Below are 24,865 nucleotides of genomic sequence, written 5' to 3'. Positions count from 1 at the left end.
AATTGGTGGCCAGTCACAAGTGGTGTTCCCCAGGGCTCAGTATTTGGCCCAGTTCTGTTTAATATCTTTATCAATGATCTCAACAAGGGGATTGAGTGCACCCTCAGTCAGTTTGCAGATGACACCAAGTTGGGCGGGAATATTGATCTGCTTGAGGATAGGAAGGTCCTACAGAGGTAATCTGGACAAGCTGGATTGATGGGCAGAGGCCAACTGTATGAGGTTCAACAATGCTAAGTGTTGGGTCCTGCAGCTGGGTCACAACAACCCCATGCAATGCTACAGGCTTGGGGAGGAGTGGCTGGAGAGCTGCCCGGCAGAAAGGGACCTGGGGGTGCTGGTTGACAGCTGGCTGAACATGAGCCAGCAGTGTGCCCAGGTGGCCAAGAAGGCCTGTATCAGAGATAGTGTGGCCAGCAGGACTTGGGGAGTTATCATCCCCCTGTACTTGGCACTGGTGAGGCAGCACCTCAAACACTGTGTTCAGTTTTGGGCCCCTCACTACAAGAACATTGAGGTGCTGGAGCGTGTCCAGAGAAGGGCAATGAAGCTGGTGAGGGGTCTGGAGCACAAGTCTTATGAGGAGCAGCTGAGGGAACTGGGGTTGTTCAGTCTGGAGAAAAGGAGGCTGAGGGGAGACCTTATCACTCTCTACAACTACCTGAAAGGGGGTTGTGGTGAGGTGAGTGTCAGTTTCTTCTCCTAAGTAACAAGCAATGGGACAAGAGGAAATGGCCTCAAGTTGCCCCAGAGGAAGTTTAGATTGGATATTAGGAAAAATTTCCTCACCAAAAAGATTATCAAGCATTGGAACAGGCTGCCCATGGAAGTGGTTGAGTCACCATCCCTGGAGGTATTTAAAAGACATGTAGATGTGGTGCATAGGGACTTGGCAGTGCTAGGTTAACAGTTGGACTCGATGATCTTAAAGGTCTTTTCCAACCTGATTGATTCTCTGATTCCATGATCACTCTGTGGTCTATTAATCTGGTACCAACAAATCTGTCCATGCCCTGATCTCTACCCCAACATTAATCTTTCCTAGTCTGCTTATAACCTCTGAGCCACTGGAAAAGGGGAGAATCTCCTTCATATTGAACATCCACCAGCATAACCCAACTGATGTAATAATCTTTTTTCCCCAACGAAAATGTTGTGAAATTGATGCTGGATTAATAACTGCTACTCAGTTCCCTGGGACTTGATGCCAGGGGTCAGTTTATTATGTGGTCAGCAGCTTGCAAAGCTGTAGTGGGAAAGTACTGAAGTACAGTGAGATGAACTCCTTTAGCCTTTTAACAAGGTGACCTGTGTTGTTCAGTTAATATGCCTTTGAAGATTTTTATAAGGCATGATTTTTTTTAAGATCTCTCTTTTATGAGCTATACTGATCGGCCATGCTCTGACTGCGTTAAGCACTAGAAACAGGCTGGAACCGAAACCTGTATCACACATGTCCAAATAATAAGGGCAATTTCAAAATCTAACATCCTAGCTCTGCAGTTTGGGCCCACATCTGCAATATGTCCACATTGAAGGCTGTGACAGGCCCAGGATTAATTTTCCTGAGTGCTTCTCCCACAATTGCAGTCGAATGCTCCAAGTCGTGTCACACATGCTCAACCCTGTTGCTGCTGTCCCACTTTGCTTTCCATGTTCACCATCTGGGTCCATCCCTGGAGAGCTGTGCTTTCTGTAGCACCCTTCCCCCAGTTCAAAAAACTCTTGTCCATAGAAGCAGCAGAAGGCTTTTTTATACCACAGGGCATAGTTAGTGCCGTTTCTTGTTCCATTGAAGAGTCATGAAGGCTGCTTTGCTCAAATCACTGATGCTTCACCCCACAAGCTGTGAGGAAAGGAAGTCTTGCCTTACTAGAGCCCCTAAGTCTCTGCTCAGCCGTGTCAAAGCCCAAGCAAACTCCCTTGGCACCTCGCAGGCTTCTTCCTCGCATGCCCAGATGTGCCTCAACCCTCCTGGTGCTGTCATTCTTAAGTAGGATTTGCTCAAAAAAAACCCCACCAAACATGTGAATAATTTATCCAATAACTGATTAATATAAAATTCATGTATATTTGCTTGACCAGAAATTGGGAACAGGTCTTTCACTGGCCCATCCATTAAGCATCCTAGCCAATAAACCCCATGAGATCCATCTGCCATGTACATCTACCACACATCTTATTCCTGTGGGTGAGGAGGTGCTGGAAGCATGGGGTCCAAGGCTTTCGACACAGACCCAGTGTATTTTCAATGTGTGCTGGGCAATACTTCAGGCTAGCCCTTCTGAGACGCCTCATCTGAGCTAGGGGTATTGGAAATAAAGAGCAGAGGCTATGGGGGTGCAGCTGGTCTCCCATCCTGTACCACAAAATGAACTGAATCCCCCGGCCCATGGTCATCAGCTCCAGTGCTCTTCATTACTGCTGGTATTTCTCCTGCTACCATTACTGTTATTACTAATAATGATAACGACACCATCCACAAGGTGATAGAGGGGCTTCTCACAGGTGCTTGGACATAAGGATTTTCCACTGCTAAAGAACGCATCTTGCTTTCATCATTCATATAAATCCCATTGTGAATGCGGAGATATTTCCTTCTGTCTTTTGCATAATGTTTTACAGGCACAAAAAAACAAGTATGGGAATAGATCTCATCGAAGGAATGTGGTGCAGCAGATCTATGTTTCACTTTAATTAGCATCCTGATGTGATAGGGGCTTGGCGTGCGTATCGCTGTTTTGTAACACAGTGCGTCCTCGCTAGACTCCTTAAGGAACCTGGCAAACACGGCACTTCCCTCCATTGTCTGTTGTTTTTCTTGGAGGCTGAATATTTTCATTGAAATGTCACTTGCACACCCCATCCATGCTCGGCTGCTCTCGGAGTGCGCTTGGGCATTGGGCTTTCAAAAAACAAAGGGAATTCAGCACTTAATCATGGCTTAGTGCTTTGCTTACTTATTTGCAAAACATACAGGTAAAAGGCAAAACCACAAGCCACGCAGCTCCAGTAGTAATAAAAACTTCCACAGATTTTACCACAGGTAGGTACCTGCCTGTTTGAGCTCCCTCCCGAGCCACTACAGGGTTATAAGATGCTTGTGTGCACTGGGGGAAGAGCTGATAAGCAGCAGGAATGGGGCACCGGGACTCTTGAGCCTGCAAACATCTGGGCAGGGCTCTCCTTGCTGTGTGACTTGCACCTGGCAGGAAAAAGCCCCCGTCATCTTGGCTTTTATGTGATGGAAATCACCTGAATAATTCAGCAGAGTTAAGATACCAAGCTGGAAAAACCCCAAGGTCAGGGTTTTAGGCTCAGTTTGGGATGAGTTTTTTTGCAAAGGTAGAGAGAAGCATTTTGGTGTTGGCTGAATCGGGCTGCTCACCCTAAAATCTTGTTTTCAGCAGAGAGGTCAAAGCCTTAAAAAGACCTCACGCAGGGCAAATACTCTGGTTTCCTTGGAGAATCAGAAACAGCAGCTGACAGGGTTCAGGTAAATCAACCCTCCTACTGAGAGGATCAGACCTACTCTTTAGGAGCACAGCCCCCTCAAAGAGGTGGGAAGATCGGCAGTAGGGTTTTCACTTTCTTTAACTAGATCCTGGTATTAATAGGAATTCTTCTGGATTTGGTGCTATTCTTGACTGTGGAAAAAAAAGTGCAGAAAAACTCAGAGGCGGGTGTTCAAGTTCGATCATTACTTACCTAGCTACATGCTTTCCAGGGCCTGCTCCTGTAACCTTTCCCCATTTGAACAGTCTCGCTACCTTCAGGAGGAATTAGAGAAATAAGACTTCCAGCATGGAAGGTTAAAATGCAACCTAGAAGACGTAGTTATTAGGAAATGCTCTGTATGCATAAGGACGTTAAGCAATGGTCTTGATTCCCTGGAGAGCATGCAACTGGAGGTTCTTAAGAACAGGTTAGAAAAACATCTGCTAAGGCCGATCGGCTGGTACAGGCAGCATATCCTGCCCTTGGACAAGCAGATGAATTTCATATGTTTTGGAGGTACCTTTTAGACCTATTTTTAGCCTGTTTTCCAAAGGCAGTGAGGCAATGGTTCTCCATCCCAGTTTGCCAGCCCTCAGTAACTTCTGACCCATTGGGTGAACTTCAACCAACTTGACAGAAGAGTAGAGATATCAAAAATGTTAAGTTCCTACATATTTTAAGCAAATATGGATGCATAAAGGAGAACAAGGAAATTAATGTCTTCGTTGATTTTTTAATGTGGCCCCATATCCAACAACAGCCCCAGCTCCTGCAGCTGTGACCAGCACAGGGTGCACACAAATCCACTGGGAACCAAACTTGCTGCTTCATGCTTTGATGCAGGGGAACAATATGGATGAAGTCAGAGTCGAGCTTTGGGAATCTGCTCTGACCTGCCCAGGCAGCACGTTCAGAAACAGTGTTTGCAAATGGTCCCATAATACTCAAATGGAAAAGATGTGTTTATGTAAATCCATATTTACAGATGATTTTCCATCATGCAGAAAATAAATCATCAATATCCAAAGAGGCCAATTATGCCAATGAAATATTAGTATCTGACCATACTAACCACAACAGGTTGTCAGGATATTTTCCTATACTGATGAGGTGAAGTGAGGCAAATAGCTTAGAAGGTACAGTGGAGCAATTCTTGCCAAGTAGCACCAATAGCAACCAAAAATCCTGTAACTGATCGCTGACAAAGTTTACTATCGTACCAAGACATATATAGTTCAATAAAAGTTTGATTTCTGAAAGTATTTTATTTCCCCCCATCTTCTACAATATCCCCCAGGAAAATCTCACCCAGCATCCAGAAGGAACAAAACTTTCAGAGTATTTTAGTGTTTGCCTTTGTTGCCTGTGGAGGTCTTAACGGTACTATAGGAAATCCAAGTTTGGAAAGGAGCAGGTGTTTTCTTGGTTTGAAAGCACATCATCCTAATGGAAACATGACAAAATCTAAACACTCTACAGTGCTTCTCTATAGTGCCTGCAAAATTTTAGCAGAATCGTCATAGGAGAAGCTGGGATTATGCTACATCTGTATTCTGCTTTGCAGCTGCACCAGTAACTCCACCTCATACCAAAGCTGAGCAATACTGCTTGGAGCAAAAGACAGCATGGAGCAGTCCATTGCCTTGCCAAACTTAGTCACTGGGTTGGAATATCCTGTATTTTGGGATAAAAAAAAAAAAAGAAAAAATGGCCCAGTCATTTCTAAGGAACAGGTTAATGCTTTGAGACAGCACATGAAATTCTGAGTTCTCAAATCTGGGGATCTCCAAGCTGGACTCTCTTGCACTAGGAGGATTGTGACAGTTGGAACAGTTTTATGATGGCTTGTATACATTGTATGTAAAAACAAGGTGGTGAAACCAAAGCCAGAGATCAGTCTTCCCCATGAACGTGCCAGGAAACACACAGGACAGATTCACCAACAGCTACATAACCCTGGGAAGAGCTCCCAGAGGGACAGGCAGGAATAAATTGTCAAGCAGACATGGACTGCCACCTCTTCCTATCAACTCCAGCACAGACACTGCCACCTGTGCTTGCCCATATCTTTGACAGAAGAAATGAGGTGCAATATTTATCCTTTAAGTTGGCCTGCTAGCAAGCATGGCTTTCAAGTAAAAGTAGATGTGCCAGAGGGCAAACACACACACAGAGGCTTGGTCTACCTCCAAAAGCCGCCTCCCACAGAGGTGCTGTGAGATGTTCAGGGGCTGTAATGTGGATTTTCCACAACATTGCAAGGAGTGCTCTAAAAGCTGATAATGAAAAAACCGTCCATGCAACAAAAAATCTCCCTTGGGAAACACTAGTTAGTGCCCACTTCGCAAGCAATGAGCCAGGGAGAAGGGCATGTGGATTTGAGATTTGCTGTGCCCATGGTACCGATCTTTAAGTGGCCCTAATTTTACCCCCCCCCCTTTTTTTTTTAATCTAAATGCTGCTTCCTGAAAGCTGCTTGATCAGAACCCCTTCTACTTCATATCAAACCCCAGTTTTAAAAGTAGCCAACTACTGTCTTATTTAGCAGAAATACTCAAAAATCAGAAAGTAAAAGCCCACAAAGAATCTAATAATAAATAGGGCAGGGGTGTAAACAAATAGATACCTCATGCTGCACAATGCTTCAATTGTATCAACAAGTTGGTGTTACCCTGGAAACTAGAGATTATCCGTGCATGCCTTCTCCCAGACAGAAGCTGGGACAGGAGGCATGCAGAACCGATTTCGAGTCTTCTGGACTTTGTGGAGTTGCCACCCAACTATTGATGCCAATCGATCCCAATCCCAACTATTGATGAAAATTCAGAGGCAGTGCAGAGGTTGCACCATCATTAATGCAACGTCCACAGAAATGATGGTGAGTACCTGGCCATCTTGTCCTTTCCACCTTGGGATAACACGACCCTTTTCCAAGCAAGAGCAGAAAGGTTATTCCCCAGAAATACCTTGTACAGAGCAGAGGACAACATGGCCTTGTTTGATTCACAGCAGCAAGGATGGCCAACAGCAATAGCTTGGCACAACATCAAATGACTTTGATAAAATTAAGCTTAAGCCAATGTGTTGTATCCCATAGCTGAGGCAGATTAAGAGCACGCACATACGCATGAGATTTGTCACACGGGCTTTCTGTGTGAGTGGGAGTTTGTTACAGTGCTGACCCTTGATTGCATTCAAGCATGTGCCCACACTCAAATAAAATGACCCTATAGTTTTTGAGGATTTTTCCTCAAAAAGAAATTTTTCTTAATAGGAATGATAAAAAGCATCAATCCTGCTCCCTGACAGATTCAGTTCAATGCATTTGTACACAGGATGTCCTGGTCTACCCCATAATACAAGCTGCAGCTCTTTGTCAGGGCTGGGGAGTGCTCAGAGCTGCCACCCTGAACGCTGCGGACGGGTTCCTGGCTGCTGACCTGAGCCGGGCATCTCACCCCGGTGGGCATCAGTGAACCTGTGTCCTTCTGGAACTGCTAGATGCTTGGCCCTTGGAAAATTAGTTGTCTGGGTTTACAAATACAGCTATAACAGAAAGGATAATTTCCTAGTAAGTGTTGAATTGTGAGCAAGTAGAAATTTATACTAATACATATTCAGCGTCACCTATGATTACATTTCAGATAACCCAATGATCTGGATGTAAGAAATTTAGAAAAGTGAGGGTTACAGTACATTAAACAAGCTAACAATAAGTAGGACTAATCTCGATTTATGTTTTTTTCTGAAGAGATTAAACAAAAACGAGTATTTGTGAATCAAGTGGTCACGAAATTGGTACTTCCCACATCCCAGCTGGTTTGTTGGAATTTGTACAACACTGATGTTCCCATGCAAGTCCTTTTGCAGCACTCTGGGCTGAAATGTGGGGCTACAAAAACAAACTAAAAATGTACAGGGCACTATTCTTCCCACACTGCCAGCAGACCAGCTCCTAATGACATCTCCATGCCTGGATGTTACCAACAGACAAGGGACTGGCATGGTCTCCCAGGGCTTCCAGTGGGGATTTAACCCCAGAGCTGCCTCTACCAGATGCTCCAGGCTTCCCTATGGCACATCTGGCTCTTTGCAGCTGTGCTTTATCCCTCTGCCCTGTCTGGCTGCTCTTGTTTGAGATGACCTCATCATTGAAAAAGAGAGAGACTAGAGATGGTAAGAGGACATTTTAACTTCAAATCATGTTTTTTAATTTATTTCAGAAAGGCGGGGGTGGGGGGGAGCAGTAAGAGCATCAACTTCTCTCCTCCCTGCCAGCTGGATGTGACGGGAGGACCAGGCCAGCCACAGCATATTATGTCCCTGATGCAATCTTGATCTTCTCAGGCTCAGCAGGAGAAAACAGGGAAGACGAAGGGCTCTGGTGAGAGAGATGTGTCAAAGAATAGTATGAGCTACCACTACTGCTGAGACAAGGATGATGCTGTCTTGCAGATCCAGCACCCATGCACATGGTGGCATGTTGGGTCACCTCTTGATCAGTACAGACCAGGTATCTGTTGAGTCATGGAGAACTAAACTGTGGCAACTCTGTACGTACAGAGCCAGTTCCGATCCCCGCACCATCTCCTCTTCACGCAGGTTTGATTTGGGTGAGACTATTCACAAGACACCTTAGTTCCCGAATTCACAACAGCCCAGCCCATCAAGCCTGAAGATGCACTTTTAACCACCTGCCGAGGATTTTGCAGACTGCAGCACATAAGGCAAATATCTCTCACAAATCCCACCTGTGGCATCAAAGAACAACACCAGAGCAACTGGCAATTTTGACACAAAAACATCATTAGGTTCGGTACTTACAATTGCATGACCAGATATAAATGGTTCGGACTCTCATAGATGTCTTCCAGGGCAACTATGTTTTCATGCTTGATTCTGAAAAACCATAAGAAAATATAAGATGAAATACTGATTTTTATTTTTTTGCGTGGCTGCAAAACATAAAGCAATTTTTAGTTAGAGACTACTTGTCAGTGCGTTATTCAACATCATAAAATATGACCTTGACCAAAGTAAACAGTCGTGAGTGCTTCGCAGCCCAGAATACTTTTATTAGTCACAGAAAATTCCTTCAGCCCTCTCTGAAGGCAAAATATTTAAGGGTTAAGTATCCGGGGTATTAGAGGTTTACAGTTCCCGTGTCAGATGCATGGAGATGGTTGGCTGGAGGTTGAAGTCTCAGGACAGCAGCAAAGGAGGGTGTGAGGGGGTGACGGAGGCAGGGTGCGGGCTGGCAGGGAGAAGGCGGATTTGCCCCTCGCAGAAGCTGACACAGGTAGGCAGCCGCCATACGACAGTCCGAAGCTTCTTCCCACCAAATTTGCCCTGCTCCAATGTCACACCTGCTCTGGACGCCCGAATTTCCCTGCAGTATTATTAAGCACCGTGCAGCTTTTGTGCAACGGCTGCCAGCATCTTCATGGGTTTTCTACACCCTCACCATTCCCACCAGTGATTCCCACTAAGCATCTTGCCAAAATGCTAGCTTTAAAGAGAAAAATCATCTCCACAAGTATACATCTAATCAACTACTCGGAGCAATGCCTCTCTGGGTTTGCTCCTTAAATGCTTACAAATAAATTCCAAAGGATACATTTAACTTGTGCAAACCCTAAAGACACTAGCAGTACAACTGCAAGGGCAGACTATTAATTACATCAATCGCAGACAGTTCTTTTAAGAGCAAGAGAAAGCTGGGAAACGCTAAGCAAAGACCACTCATTAAACAAAGATGGACACATTCCGAAAGAAAGTAAAAGTACATTGTCAGCAAATGCAAATCTCTCTACATGTTTCAAGATTTAAGTAGTTTAAATAAGATGCTTAATCATGTGTCAGAACCTCATCCTCAACAGTCCCAAGTGCCCTAATGTCTGCGTGAACATGCTGAGAGCAGAAGGTCCCCCGTGCCCAGCATGATCTTTCCTGTAAGAACGCAGACTAATCCAATTTCCTCTGAATTCACTGGAAAGATTATGACTGACCTGAATTTATGCCCATAATCAGTCCTGAAAAACTGCATTCATATAAGGACCTTCACACACAGGAAATTTAACAACAATAAGTGAACTCAAATATAATGCACTACAGGATGTCAGGGCAACAAACACATGAGTAGGCTCATCATTCTACATAAATGTCTGGAAAATCCTATGATATATTAGCCAAATTTCCAGGTAGACTGCATCATAAATTAAGTTCTTAATATTGACAACAGGAAACCAATACACCACCCACTTGGCTTTACACAGCACATGCTTGGAAACCTTTATTTTGCTGTGCAGGTCTAGTGCCTGTTCCCTTAAGGGTTCCAGTTAGAGCAAGGGCAGTTTTGCCTTGTTGAAGTTAGTTGAAGGATCCCAAATGACATTTCAAGCAAACAGTCACTTTTAATGGAACTTATTATATGTATTTATCCATTTTCCTCTATGCACATTCATGTGATTATTTCTGTACCTCATACCATCGTGATGAAGGCAGTTTTAATACAAATAATCTACTATAGCATTATCTCTTTATAGCCTCCAACTTAGTCTGCCATAAGGTTTTTACCATGCATATAGTAATGCTTTGCATTTCTATTTTTGAAAACCCCAGAGGTTCTCCTAACCAACCCTCTGAGACAGCTGCCAGCAGCACCTAACTGTCACACACAGGGCTAACGGGTGGTTTACCCACAAAGACGAACAGCCGGGGAGGCAGAGGCCAGAAGAGCTCATCAGACAGGCAACGCCGCACGCTGAGGGTTGCTGCAAGACCCTCTCCTCTTTCTGATTTACAAACCAAATGGGCACTGCACCACTGCACTCTCTGAAGGTGGATAAACTTGCTTGGTTCTAAAGAGGAGGGGGGAGAAAGGGTTTAGTCCTACCATTACGGCATCCTTGAGCCAATCTGCCTCTCTTTGAAATCAGATGCTGTATATGAGTGCGTGGGATTCAGGGAGACAGGGAATACAAAATATAATGGGGAAGAAGGCAGCAGAAGAAGCTGACTCACCCCCAAAGTACAGAGGGAGCCACCAGCATAGGCATGAGGGTATTTGGAAGCAGATGTCCCTTTGGGAGGTGATGCCTGTGCACACCAGCCACTCCAAGCACTGATGGCCGCTGCACTCGAGGGGCTTGCTGAGATGGGAAGGAGGCATTTTTCTCCACTTTGCCTCAGCCTCATCAAGACCAGCAGGGCCTTAGTCATAGCATTACACAGTGCTTAGTCTTCCCAGCAAAGTGCACATCGCAGCTTGACTTGCACAGCGTTTCTCTACTCAGATGGACTCTCAAATGACCAGCTATTTAAAAGGAAAATGGAACTCAAGATTAAAAAAAAAAAAAACAAAAAAAGGGATGGAAATCACTTGGGAAGAATCAGAGAATCACAGAATCACTAAGGTTGGAAAGGACCTTCAAGATCATCAAGTCCAACCATTAATCCAGCGCCACCATGTCCCCTAAACCATGTCCTGAAGTGCCACATCCACACGTTTTTTGAACACTTCCAGAGATGGCGACTCCACCACCTCCCTGGCAGCCTGTTCCAATGCTTGACCACCCTCTCGGTGAATAAATTTTTCCTAATATCTAATCTAAACCTCCCCTGGCACAACTTGAGGCCATTTTCTCTCATCCCATCACTTATTACCTGGAAGAAGAGACCAACCCCCACCTCACCACAACCCCCTTTCAGGTAGTTGTAGGGAGTGATAAGGTCTCCCCTCAGCCTCCTCTTCTCCAGACTGAACAACCCCAGTTCCCTCAGCCACTCCTCATAAGACTTGTGCTCCAGACCCCTCACCAGCTTCGTTGCCCTTCTCTGGACACGCTCCAGCACCTCAACATCCTTCTTGTAGTGAGGGGCCCAAAACTGAACACAGGATTCAAGCTGTGGCCTCACCAGTGCTGAGTACAGGGGCACAATCACTGCCTTACTCCTGCTGGCCACACTATTCCTGATACAGGCCAGGACGCTGTTGGCCTTCTTGGCCACCTGGGCACACTGCCGGCTCATGTTCAGCCGGCTGTCAACCAGCAGCCCCAGGTCCCTTTCCGCCGGGCAGCTCTCCAGCCACTCCTCCCCAAGCCTGTAGCGTTGCATGGGGTTGTTGTGGCCGAAGTGCAGACCACACTGCAAAGAACATTGCAAACATTGCAAAACCTACGGTTTCTATCAAGTTGTGGGTTGAGCTGCTGAAGCTGGACCAGAGCAGCCGTAGGCTTCCCCACAGAGGTCACTGCAGCCCACAGCAGCCACCCACTCCTCTGCCCTTCACCCGCAGAAATTCCTGCACTCCTTCTTCACTTTAATGCATGGGTAAGCAAACACCTACAGCCCTGATACACAATAATTAACCCTTCAAGGCTGGATACTGTTCATTACAATAACACCCTGGGATTTGGGAGATTGGGTGAGGTATTCTCACGGCATTTTGTCAACACCACGAAGGCCACTGGGGACTGGGACAAGTTTGTCCCACTCCTGTGAGATCGGCAGTGCCAGGCATGCAGGTAATGGCCAAACAGAGAATTCTGGCTTGCACAGATGCTTGGGTACATCAAGAGCTGATGAAAGCCCTGTGCAGCGGCAGCTACTTGATGGTCACAGATCAGGAGGGATTTGGGAATGGCTTAATTATTACCTCCTTTTCTGTCCCACTCTAGAAGCACCGAGTGACTCTCAAAGGTTCAGAGGATTTGTGCTGCTAAGCCTCCAGATGGCTCCCCACAGCCCCGCCGGTGATCTCACTTAGCAGAAATACTCACCAGACTATCTGATCTCCTCAAGACCTGCCAGGATTAATTTTTTTACAAGGTGCTGCTCTCATTTTACAAAAGGGGAAGTGGCATGCAGAACAGCTGAAAGTGTTTCTGTAATCACATGAGAGGAGGGAGCAGAGGGGACCAAGAATCCAGATCCCCCGACCCCAGAGTATTACCTTAACCAACGGGCCTTATTATCCCAAACCCTTCTCCTTCCCACCTCTGTGAGAGGGTCTTAACCTCACCACCCTGCAGCCTTTTTCTTCACTCTGTCTTTCCTCTCTGGCCTCCCCGTTTCCCAATGTGTGGCTCCCATGCTGCAGTAGATGAACCTGCCCTGGATTAACTCTGCACAAAGCAACACATCAATGTTGTTGTGGTACGTGACAGTGCAACATTATGGCTGTAGCAGGGGGGACGTGGACACGGACTGGGGTGACAGCAGTTCTCATCTGGAAACGGTTTCAAAAAAAATAAAAAAAAGCCCTGAAAGTGAACATCAAAACATGGGCTTGGTTAAAGCAAATTAGATCAGATTATGTAAATTGTTATGAACAAAGAAACATCCAGCTAAGGAAATCTCCTTTACCATCCTTTTAACCTCTCTTTCATCACACTTGCTGTTTTCCCTGATGCTCTCCCTCCTTCCTGGCAAACCCCAGGTCCTGCTCACATCTCCCACACCGTGGTGTGTGCCTGCAAATCCCCCCATCTGTGACGAAGGGCAGTTGCCACCTCTGGCCACTGCTGCTTTGTTCATTTTCAGGAATATTCTGAGGCCATGTGACAGCAAGAAGATGGCTCGAAATAAAAACACCAATAAAGAGAGGCAAATTCACTCAGGGCTCTTCACCCTACAAGGCCCACGAGATGCTGCAATCCAGGGGACAAAAAAGATAAACCTAGAAGTGAGTGGAAATTTAAGTATACAATAAAACATGAAGAGTGATTCATCCTGGTAAGAGACTATGAAAAGAAAGGATGGATTCACCATTTTCAGGACAGGACTGGCTTGGATGTCATGCCACAGGCAGACAAAGGCCACAACGCTTGATGCAACCATGCAAAATTATCAAGTTTCCCCTCCAACCTCTGAGGTCTGTGATTCTGCCCATGTTGTTACAAAGACGTCAGCAACACGCATGGAGGCAATGTTGCACCTGAGCAATATTTTAACATACGAGCAAATTGCCAGCCAAGACTTAAAGAAACAAACCGAACTGGGCAACCAATGACTTCAGGTGACGTTTCTGAGCGTGGCAGCTGTGCAAACAAGGGCTGACGGGGGAGCGTGTGATCTGCTGCAGAGCCCCAAGCACAGACTGGTCCCCTTTGCTTGCTGTGGAGTCGTTGCACAAGAGCATTGATAGGGGAATTGTCATTTTTCCCTGACTCCTACGGCATCCAGTGCTGCTGTAACACAGAAATGTCTGCCTCTGAAGGAGCTGAAACAAGACCTGACTTGACCAGGTCTGGCATTTGGCCCTGCATGACAGTTTCCATCATGCCAAACGGGGTATGCTGCGGTGTTGGTGTAGTGATCAGTATGTGGTGTGGCACTCCAGTGATGCTAAAATCCATCCTCACCATGGGCCAGAACAGAGCTGCCACATTGTACTCACTGCCACCAGAAGGGCATAAGTCGCATAGGATCACAACTAGCCCTAATGGGTAAAACTCACTTTAATCTTTGGAAAAAAAAAAAAAATAAAAAATCAATATATTCCATGGGCTTTGGCTGGAGATTGCTTTTAAGAAGCAAAGGATTAAAATATGGAAGTTGATGTACAATGAGGGAAACTAAATCCTATAATGACCAAGCTTTCTGTACATCTCTGTTGGCTCATGACTATCCCAGAGGCCAAATTGCTGAAAGAAAACTGGTGGCATATTGCCACAGATCGTTAATTAGAGGGGTAGCACTCTGCATGGATAAAAGCAGAGGACCCAGATTTTGCTGTTGCTTTGGTTGCCGAGCTGCCAGGAGAGCATGTTAAATATCCCAGCTGCAAATGCATGCTATAAACTATGATCGAATCACTTATATTAACATCTATCATATTTAACACTGAAAACTAGGACCAGTTAGAAGAATACTGTGCAAAAACCTTGGGCAAACATGAGAGCCATTTAAGTAGGGCAGGTTCCCTCCGTAACAACTCTTTCTGAGTCAGAGTGTTACATTTGCAAGACATGACATTTAATGCTGCACCTCCTTGAACAGCAAGTGTCATGGATAAAATGCCACAAGAAAGCACACATAAGTTTGTGGAAGCCAGAACTAACAAAGCCTGAGTCTGTAAGGATTTGTAGCTTTGAGTAACCAAATGTCTTTGCAAATAAACGTTCCATTATTTCCACATATAGAGAGTTTTGCCACCAGCGTAGGGGTTACTGGGCTTGATGAATTCACTAGTTGGCCAAGGGAAGCGTTTAAATCAGAGCTTCTGCTCTGGAGGACACTAGAAACTTACCTCTGCTCAGCTGTCTCATTCAGTTGAAATGAGTCAATAATTTCAACAGATATTAGGATAGTCTCACACATATTCACACCGAGTGATCATATCAGATTGCTTTCTGCATGAAAAAAACCTACCAAAAAATCTTCAGGATGGCTCATAATGATGTGAGAACTCATGGGAACAAGCCAGCCTGCCCCCAAGGGGAAAGCACGACAAGTCTGCTAAGAGGGGAACAAGGTAAGTGAGATGGCAAGGGTTGGTACAGGGAAGGAAACTGATGGCTGTCCTGGAAATGTCTGGCTGACTGCAGCAGAGCTCTGCCCACCACTCCTGGTCTGGAAAAACCTTCAAATACTGATGCTGTCCATGGGACTTGCAGTGCCTTACCTTGATGTAAGGCCTCTTATAATTCAGACTTTTGAAAATCATCCAGGCATGTACGATGTGAGGTACCATATCTCTAACTCTACCCCTTCCCTTTCTTATCCCATAGCCCCCAAACATCCTCCAGGACGGGTATTTTACAGCTGGATATTCCCCATATAGCTTCACTGATATTTGCATGAGCAGAGTTCAGCAGGACACTTCTCCCATCATCCAGGTTTCCCTCCCACACAGACATTCTGGTGTGAAAAGAAGAAATGTAAGCTCCAGTTCAAGCTTTTTTTTTTTGCCCCACAGTTTGTATTTATCAGGTCTTTCTCATGCATTGACTCTGGTATCTTGTATCTTGTAAAAGGTGACTTTATAGCAGACCTGTCCCCCTCCAACAGGGCACAAACTATCTTGTGGGATTTTATATCTCAGATTGAAACCTTTTGTCTCCTTGATGATTTCAGGCCGCTCAACAGGAATGCCTTTTATACCACCATTGCCTTGTCAGCAAACAGTCTACTGACATCACTGTACAATGACTCCAAGCAGCCAGGAGAGGTGGCCCCAGGCAGTTCACAAGAAGCAAGCAGGAACTGCATAGGTTGGGGCTGCTTGCAGTACAGTTTGCAGAGGGGAAAAAAAAGGGAGTTGGTTGATTTTATTTTCTTTTGCACAAAAAAGTCAAGTTCCAGGCTGGAAGATCGTAAACTTAAAAATGCTCATGCCAACATGGGGCTAGTACCCTTGTGTTAGTGCCATCCGAGGGTTCGACAGCCCATGGTAAATAAAAGGCTACCAGATTCGTATCACCAAGTCAACCAGCCTCCCCTGAAACAGACACCTTTGGAGACAGCTTTAGAAGAAAGGTGGCAGGTTTAATGGCACTGAGATTAATTTCTACTACTTCATATCCCACACATTGTTCCTCTCCCCTGAAGCCAACAAGTACATGGTACTGCAGTGGTGACAGCTTCTGCGGCTACAGAAAGGGCTTTGGTCTCCACCATCTCAGATCAGCAGTCTCCCTCTCTCATTCACAAACACACATGCAAATAATGTGAAAGTTAGCGAAACCTCAGCTAAGGTTGTGAGATGTGAGGTTGTGTGCAGAGATGTGAACAAAACCAGGCAGATGTCAGCTGTTCTTAGCAAAGATCTACAGAGCTTACAAAGCCAAAACATCTGCTTTTTCTCTCTTACTGCATTTAGATTGCTGTTTTTTTTGAAGTTCTATACTTAATGTGCTTATTGCAAAGAGCTGCAGGGGGTTTACTGGATTCAGATTGAATATATTCCTTTGCATTAAAAATGAAAGAGAACTCATACTTATGAGCAGGAAGATACAAATGGTGCTATGTCTCACGGCCAGACGGCATTTTTGATCTCCTCTGATCTCCTACCACTGACATACCTTTTGTTCCCACCCACGTTGCCCATCTCGCCTCGCTTGATCTAATGACTGGGCAAGGGAGAGCTAATTCCAGCTCAAAGCCAGATGGTTCAGTGCCCATATGTTGATTGTCTGGCCAGATTAGTTAAATCTTCATGGCTTGGAAGGCCAAGAAGTTGAACTTTGGTGTCACGTGTGATCTCCAAACCACAGACTGCTCACAACACATGAAGGAAATTAGTGTCTTTACTAATATCTTTAAGGTCTCTATGCTTCTGACAGGTTAACTGGAGTGGGTAGGACACACCACCATACAGTCCTGCCTGCTTTGGAAAATCAGCTAGAAAAGAAAGACCCTGGATGCCTAGAAGATAGGACACAAAGGCAGACATGGAGGGATGAATCACTTATACACCTTCCCTCAGCTGTGACTGAAGAGGACACTGTGATAAAAAGCCCAAGTGATAAGAGTAAGTGGCAAGTGGCTCAGACCAGGCGTTCGAAGGAAGCAGGGGCAGCCAAAATTCGGGAGACACATGCCCACCAAAAGAACCTCTTCTATTAGCCTTAGAAGGTAGTCATGATTTTAAAAGTAACATATTTTTGCCAGTTTAGTTACTTCAGGATTTAACACTTCAATTTGTCACGTAATTTTCTATATAAAAAGAAATGAGCTTGGATGGGATTTGTGCTCAGCCCGTGTCCTAGCAGGATGCTGAGTGATTCCACTATCAACACAGCTGCCTCCTCTGGGGCTTACATGGGGTATAACCCACTGCGAAGAGGAGAAAGGACGGGGAGGTGTCAGGAGACCTTGTCTCATGCTTTTACACCTTTGACCTCTCTCCACTTCATCTTTTAGATCCTACCCATCACCTCTGTGATTTCCTGTTACTCAAGGGTGAAGACCAAGAAATCTTTCCAACAATTTCAGTGGTCTTTCTTCCCCAGCACTGCATGTCTTCCACCGCGAATGCCAGCCTTGCGTACCATGTTCATAAAATATTCTCATGAGATTTCACGGTGATAATGTCAAATTGGAGACAATTTGCAGCTGGAAACATAAGCTGTGTAGTTAAGCAGCTGTAACACTAACTGGCTGTGACAAAACCTACCCACACACACCTCGCAACTTCTGATCCATTCCCTACCTTGTGTTATACTCCCTAGCAGTGTGATCCTTCTCTTCATTTCTAATTTCCCCAGATCCTGTAAGCAGAGGTTGGTCTGGCTCCTTCACTGCCAGGGCCATTTGGAGTCTGCATGGTGGCCTTCCTGCACCACTCTGCACAGTAGTGCAGCTTGGCGAAGGGGGGACTGTTTGCTCATCTTAAAAAATAGATTGATTCCCTCTTGGGAAGCGGAGAGAGATGCATGAACCTCCTCAGGCCCAGAGCACATGTATTTTCCTCCTGAAGGTACTTTCTAGCCATCAGGCACAGTGCGAAAGGGATGCTGGAGGCAGCATCCTGACCATTTCTGAACCAACAGCTGACTCCAGCTGTGGTGCCGGCCGTGCTGCTGGGGCCAGTAAGCATCAACGAGTGAGCCCACAGGCTCGTTACCTCCCCGGGACACAGGCTGAGGTCATGCCCCGTTCCGCCTCACATCCGGATCACAGCAGAGCTCAGACAAAGGCTGAACGTCTCTGGCACAGGTGCATGAGCTTTCGCTAGACACTGTTGGAGATTTATAATCCCACACAAACATAACAAATGCATATAGGCACTTTGAGAATAAAAACAAGGGATTCCTAGACTGCACACCCAGAGTTAGGTGCCAACCTTGTGTCCACTTGTCTCAAGAATTTTCATGGAAAAGCTGCTCAGTAGCCTTTAAAAAGAAAGAAATTCAGGTTCTGGGTCTTCTGTTACAGTAACTCACAGCTCCAGCAGGAAGACTAGGACCAAATAACCTTCTGAAATGCTTGGATTCCTACAGTAGGACCTGCAGCCCTTTTAAGGCAACAGGAATATCCTTGTGTCAGTGCCATCCCTGATTTCAGGAGCATCCCTGATTTCCACGAGGAGCAGACCCAGCCATCAGAACGACAGTTTCCAAGCAGTGGATCCCAATTGGCAGTGTTCAAAAAGGCTTGCAAAGCTTGAGCAAAAGCCTCCAGAGTGTTTAATTTGAAACACATCAAAACAAATATTAATGATGAATTAATCATTAAAGGTGAAAAAGATAAAAGTAGTGGTTGCAAGGATCTATCTCAGCCGAAAACAGTGAACCATCTTTTAGTTGTTGGCAGCAGCCCTGTTTTTCCAGTGTGGAGGAGTGTGGATTTACATGTGCAGCCAGTAATTATAGCTGATTCCAACTCCCTTGCCGAAGAGACATGAGGAGCTATGTGCAATTAAAGGTGGTGGGCAGCTCCTGAGCCGAGGGGTTTCATGCAATGACAGATGAACATAAAAGGAGGCTCTATTTGCAAAACTCTTGCCCAACAGTGCTTTAGAGGAAGACTGACACTCTTGGAAGGGTGATCTGGCTGCAGGCAGAGTAACTATCCCTGTACCTTGCCTCAAAAAATGAGAAGCTCTTACTAGTTCACAGTGAATGAAGAGCTGAATAACTTGTACAATGTTCTTTTTGTAGCCTCCTGATTCTCAGATGACTGCAGTATGTACACATACATTCAGTTATATCTGAAACCTGGCAGCAGATACTACACTTCTGAAAAGAAAGCTCTGCCACCCGTGAAACTTCCGTTTGACACAGACACAGGGATGTTGCCGTCTACTATTATCTCCTTCATTGTTTTGCATACATACTAATGAAGGGTGAATGTTATACCACCCATAAGTTACACAAAAACATGGATAACTGGCTATTTGGACAAGCATGGGATCGAAAGATGTAACAAAACTAGGTATTTAATTCCACCATATGGGAAATGTAGCTATCGCCATCACCCAGGAGATGTGGCAAAGCTGGCACTCCCAGCTGTGGCACGTACAGGATCTTCAGCTGTTGGGTTACCCTAAAAGCTAGTGCACATGGGTGAGGTGGAGCCATACTGCAGATGATAAGGACAAGCAACAGTACAAAGGCGGAGATCGTTTACGTACTTGGAGAACAGCGGCGATGTAACCAAAAGGACACTTCGGCTCACAGCACAAAGCAGGGCTATGCTTTACAGTCATATCCAAAGAGGTTTACACCTCAAAGCTGTATTTTCACCACAAGAGAAGCGGAAAAGCAAATGGGCAACCAAGCACAAATGACATCCTGAGCATAAACTTTTTCCTCCAAGTGAAGTTGATGAGTCCTTTGCATGCTCAGCTCTGCAAACTGGGCTACCATGTATTGTTGCTGGGCAGCCTAGAAAACCACAAGCCCTGATTGAGTCCCATCAGCTTGAGTGTGCGCATGATAATTAAAGTCCATTACAGTTCCTCAGTGTCATGCTAGAGGCCAACAGTGTCAGATTTGCCCAGCTGCAATTGTCTCCTACAGTGAGGAACAGCAAATGCTCTCCAAAAGTGGTGGGAGATCCTAAGGGCGCAGGAGGTACAATAATAATCAGTTTGCTTCTCCTAGCATGTGTGGTTTTGAGACTTTTGGAGCCATCAGCACGGGAAAGACATGGATCTGCTGGAGCGGGGCCAGAGGAGGCCCCAGCAATGCTCCGAGGGCTGGAACAGCTCTGCTGGGAGGACAGACTGGGAGAGCTGGGGGGGCTCAGCCTGAAGCAGAGAAGGCTCCGGGGAGACCTTACTGCAGCTGCCAGGACTTAAATGGGCTTATGAGAAAGATGGGGACAGACTTTTTAGCAGGGCCTGTTGCCATAGGACAAGGGGTAACAGTTTTAAACTAAAAGAGGGGAGATTTAGACTAGGTATAAGGAAGAAATTTTTCAGTGAGGGTGGTGAAACCCTGGCCCAGGTTGCCCAGAGAGGTGGTAGATGCCCCATGCCTGGAAACATCCCAGGTCAGGCTGGACGGGGCTCTGAGCAACCTGCTCTAGTTGCAGATGTCCCTGCTCATGGCAGGGGGTTGGACTAGATGGCCTTTAAAGGTCCCTTCCAAACCAAACTATTCTGTGATTCTATGATTCACCAAGTCTCGACGTATTTGCGTCATTATGGCCACTGTGCATCAGCCATGCTGGCCTGCACCCTTCCCACCTGGGTGGCCCCAGGGCCATGTGCCCAGGGAACAGTGAAGTCAACAGACCAGGATGCTGGAGCACAGCTCTCTTGGGGTTCCTGGGCAATCCTTAGTTGGCATCTTGGCAGCAGTCTGACTCAAACACTCAGGGCTGAGCCGCATGACAAATGCATCAGCAGCAACCTGCCAGAAAACTCCCTCCTTCCCATCAAGCTACTGGGAAGCCAATTTATGTTATTTATTGAGAAAGACAGAAGGATATGTAAGAGGCTAGGCAGGTTTCCACATTTCATCATCACTGTTATTAGGACACTCCTACACAGAAGACTGCTCCCCCAGTTGCCTGTGGGAAGTGCCAATAGCCTTCGGGTGAGTCATATACACCCTATACCATAAGATAGTAAGTGGGAAAGCTCTGCACAGTGGGGGATTAATCTTGGAGGACGACCACACCACTCTGTGTTCAGTATGAGTTACTGTCCCCAATTACAGCGTAGAGAAAGCGAAATTGAAAGGCAGATTCACTTCTCCTGACACCTGTGTGAAAGTAGTGGGACTACTGAATGTCCTGGAGCTACTCCTCTGCACAGCTGGTAATGGCAGAGGAAAATATGGTTTCAATCCTCTGTAACTGAACCCACCATTTTAAAATTTAAGTAAAGGCTACTGATGTTCAAGCTTCTTTTATTTTGAGTCTTCCCAGATACTGGAGACAAAAATACGTCTCCTACTTCCACTGCTACTGGGCTTGCTTTGCATATGGTCTTCAGGAAAGAAGCAGAGGGACGGAAGAGAAAGAAAACTCCCAGTAATGGGCAGAATTAATTGTGGCATAATTCAGCTGGGCCAAATCTTTAAGTCTTTATTCAGACAAGACTGCTAGGAGTCTCAGTTGGCTGGACTCAAATCTTGGCAGCATCACTGCAGAGTCCAAAGTAGACCTGAACTTGACACACCAAGTGGCAGAAAAGTCATTTAACCAGAACAATATAATTAGCAGAAATCCTTGCTAATAAGGATGCATTTGGCTTGTGTATAACAGTTAATTGGTTTTTAACCAGGTGAGAATAGGTGTGAGAAAGTTAATTTTCCCAGTTTTACAAAGGATATGATAAAGGGGGTCTAATTAAAAATTAAATAGTGTTGAACTTCATTTATTCTTGCTACTTGTATTACTGTAGTGTACAGGGACCCTATGTATAGGTTTCTATTTTTAGGAGAGAGAAAACTGGATTCACAAATGTCCCCAAAGTGCCTTTGAGGAGGTAACAGAGAAGTTTAAACCAGAAGCCAGGCCTATACTTGCAGTCACCTGCCCAGTAAAGAGCACTTTAAATTGCAGTTCCTTCTTTTCCCGCGGCATGGAAGTAAAATCTTTAAAAACACCTACTTAGTAGTCAAGGACCAGACTTCTAAAGATTATCAGGTACCTTATGATTCAAGTAACTTTCTACAGTAACTAAGCATCAAAGCACTTTCAAACATCCTCCCGGGTATCTTCAGATAGCTAAATATCTTAAAAATATATCTCCAAGTGATTTCCAAAGGTGGTATAGGCACTAAAGAGCTGAAAGTCTGGAATCTTTCCATAGTTTAAACCCCTAATATCCACTGCAGATGGAATTTTTGTTTTTTAAATATGTCACTGCGGCTCTGTCCTGCTCCAGAGCATGGAGGTTAACAGTGCCAATACTTCAGACAGTAACAAGCAGAATATTAATGTCATAAGCAGTAATTAATGCTAAGAAAGCAAATCCTTCATGTAAAATAAATGCATGTCTAACTGTAGGACCAGTAGAGCTAAAGAGCAATATTGCACTGACATGTGGGTTATTTTTCCATTATTCTAGGTTTTACCACTGCCCATTGACTTTTTGCATGTCATGATGAAGCGGAACCAGCCCACTGATTACTGCCCGCTGTTGGTCATGCAGGTTGGCAGCAACGAGGTTGTGCAAATAAGTCTAAAAGCGATTAAAAGGGACTTCGGAGCGCTGAGGCGACTGGTTGATGGATTATGAGCACAGGTAGTGTTTTCACCAATCCCTTCAGTGGCAGGGGGGAACACTGAAAGGAACAGGAAAGCACACTTGGTCAACACATGGCTCAGGGACTGTCATTGGCAGAATTTGGGGTTTTTTGACCATGGGGCGGTTCACACTGCACCGGGCCTGCTGGCAGCAGATGGAGTGCAACTGGCTCCAAGGGGCAAAAGGATTCTTGCTTATGAGCTGGAAGGGCTCATCGAGAGGGCTTTAAACTGGATTTGAAGGGGAAGAGTATAAAACCAGGCTCACTAGAGATGAGCCTAGGGGTGGCATGCTGGAGTTGGGGGTGAAATCGATAGCCCAGCTCAAGTGCATCTACACCAATGCACGCAGCATGGGCACCAAACAGGCGGAGCTGGAAGCCGTTGTGCAGCGCGACAGCTGTGATATAGTTGCCATCACAGAAACATGGTGGGATGATTCGCATGACTGGAGTGCTGCAATGGATGGCTATAAGCTTTTCAGAAGGGATAGGCAGGGAAGGAGAGGCGGTGGGTTGGCTCTGTATGTTAGGGAGAGTTTTGATTGTATAGAAATCAAAGATTGTGAAGACCAAGTAGAGTGCTTGTGGGTAAGGATGAGGGGGAAGGCCAACGAGGCAGATGTCCTGCTGGGAGTCTGTTACAGACCACCCAACCAGGATGAAGAGACGGATGAGACATTCTATAAGTGACTGGCGGAGGTCTCGCATTCGCTGGCCGTTGTTCTTGTGGGGGACTTCACCCTACTGGACATCTGCTGGAAGTATAACACGGCAGAGAGGAAACAGTCTAGGAGGTTCCTGGAGTGTGTGGAGGGTAACTTCCTGACGCAGCTCGTGAGTGAGCCCACCAGGGGAGGTGCCTTACTGGACCTGCTGTTTACAAACAGAGAAGGACTGGTGAGAGATGTGGTGGTAAGAGGCTGTCTTGGGCTTAGCGGCCATGAAGTGATAGAATTCTTGATTCTCCGTGGAGTAAGGAGCGGGGTCAGCAACACTGCTACCATGGACTTTGGGAGGGCAGACTTGGGCCACTGGTTGAGAAAGTCCCTTGGGAGACAGTCCTGAAGGGCAAAAGGGTCCAGGAACACTGGACGTTCTTCAAGAAGGAAATCTGAAAGGCACAGGAGCAGGCGGTCCCCATGTGCCGTAAGAAGAGCTGGCGGGGAAGGCGACCAGCCTGGCTGAACAGGGAGATTTTGCTGGGACTCAGGGAAAAGAGGAGAGTTTATCATCTCTGGAAGAAGGGGCAGGCAACTCACGAAGAGTACAAGGATCTCGTTAGGGCAAGCAGGGACAAAATTAGAAAGGCAAAAGCCCAGCTAGAGCTCAGTCTGGCCACAGTCGTAAAGGATAATAAAAAATGCTTTTACAAATATATTAACAACAAAAAGAGAGGCAAGGAGAATCTCCATCCCTTACTGGATATGGCAGGGAACATTGTCACCCAGGATGAGGACAAGGCTGAGGTACTTAATGCCTTCTTTGCCTCAGTCTTTAATAGCCAGTCCAGGTATCCACAGGGTATTCAGCCCCCTGAGCTGGAAGACGGGGATGGAGAGCAGAATAAACTCCTCATAATCCAGCAGGAAACAGTTAAGGACCTGTTAAGCCACCTGGACACTCACAAGTTTATGGGACCTGATGGGATCCACCCGAGAGTACTGAGAGAGTTGGTGGAGGAGCTTGCCAAGCCACTCTCCATCATTTATCAGCAGTCCTGGTTAACAGGGGAGGTCCCAGACGACTGGAGGCTTGCCAGTGTGACGCCCATCTACAAGAAGGGCCAGAAGGAGGATCCTGGGAATGACAGGCCTGTCAGCCAGGGGAAGATTATGGAGCAGTTCATCCTGAGGGTGCTCACAGGGCATGTGAAGGACAACCATGGGAACAGGCCCAGACAGCACGGGTTCATGAAAGGCAGGTCCTGCTTGACCAACCTGATTTCCTTCCATGACCAGATGACCCACCTAGTGGATGAGGGAAAGGATGTTGGATGCTGTCAACCTGGCCTTCAGTAAAGCCTTTCACAGCGTCCCCCACAGCATTCTCCTGGAGAAACTGGCAGCTCATGGCTTAGACAGGTGGACTCTTTGCTGGGTAAATAACTGGCTGGATGGCCAAGCCCAGAGAGTTGTGGTGAACGGAGTTAAATCCAGTTGGCAGCTGGTTACAAGCGGTGTTCCCCAGAGCTCAGTTTTGGGGCCAATCTTGTT

At 46.0% G+C, this 24,865-nt stretch overlaps 1 protein-coding gene across 1 annotated transcript in view; it reads right to left on the bottom strand.

Annotated features, from left to right (window-relative positions):
- CAMK1D (calcium/calmodulin dependent protein kinase ID) overlaps nucleotides 1-24,865 on the bottom strand; it is a 239,810-nt gene that overhangs the window by 79,482 nt on the left and 135,463 nt on the right. The window contains exon 3 of the mRNA XM_082001800.1: nucleotides 8,323-8,397. Coding sequence (XP_081857926.1) covers nucleotides 8,323-8,397 — 75 coding nt within the window. The remainder of the gene's footprint in view (nucleotides 1-8,322; nucleotides 8,398-24,865) is intronic.

Source organism: Phaethon aethereus (genome assembly GCF_964289735.1).
Source record: "Phaethon aethereus genome assembly, chromosome: 1".
In the NCBI taxonomy this organism is placed as follows: Eukaryota; Metazoa; Chordata; class Aves; order Phaethontiformes; family Phaethontidae; genus Phaethon; species Phaethon aethereus.
This window is presented reverse-complemented; position numbering and strand designations above follow the sequence as displayed.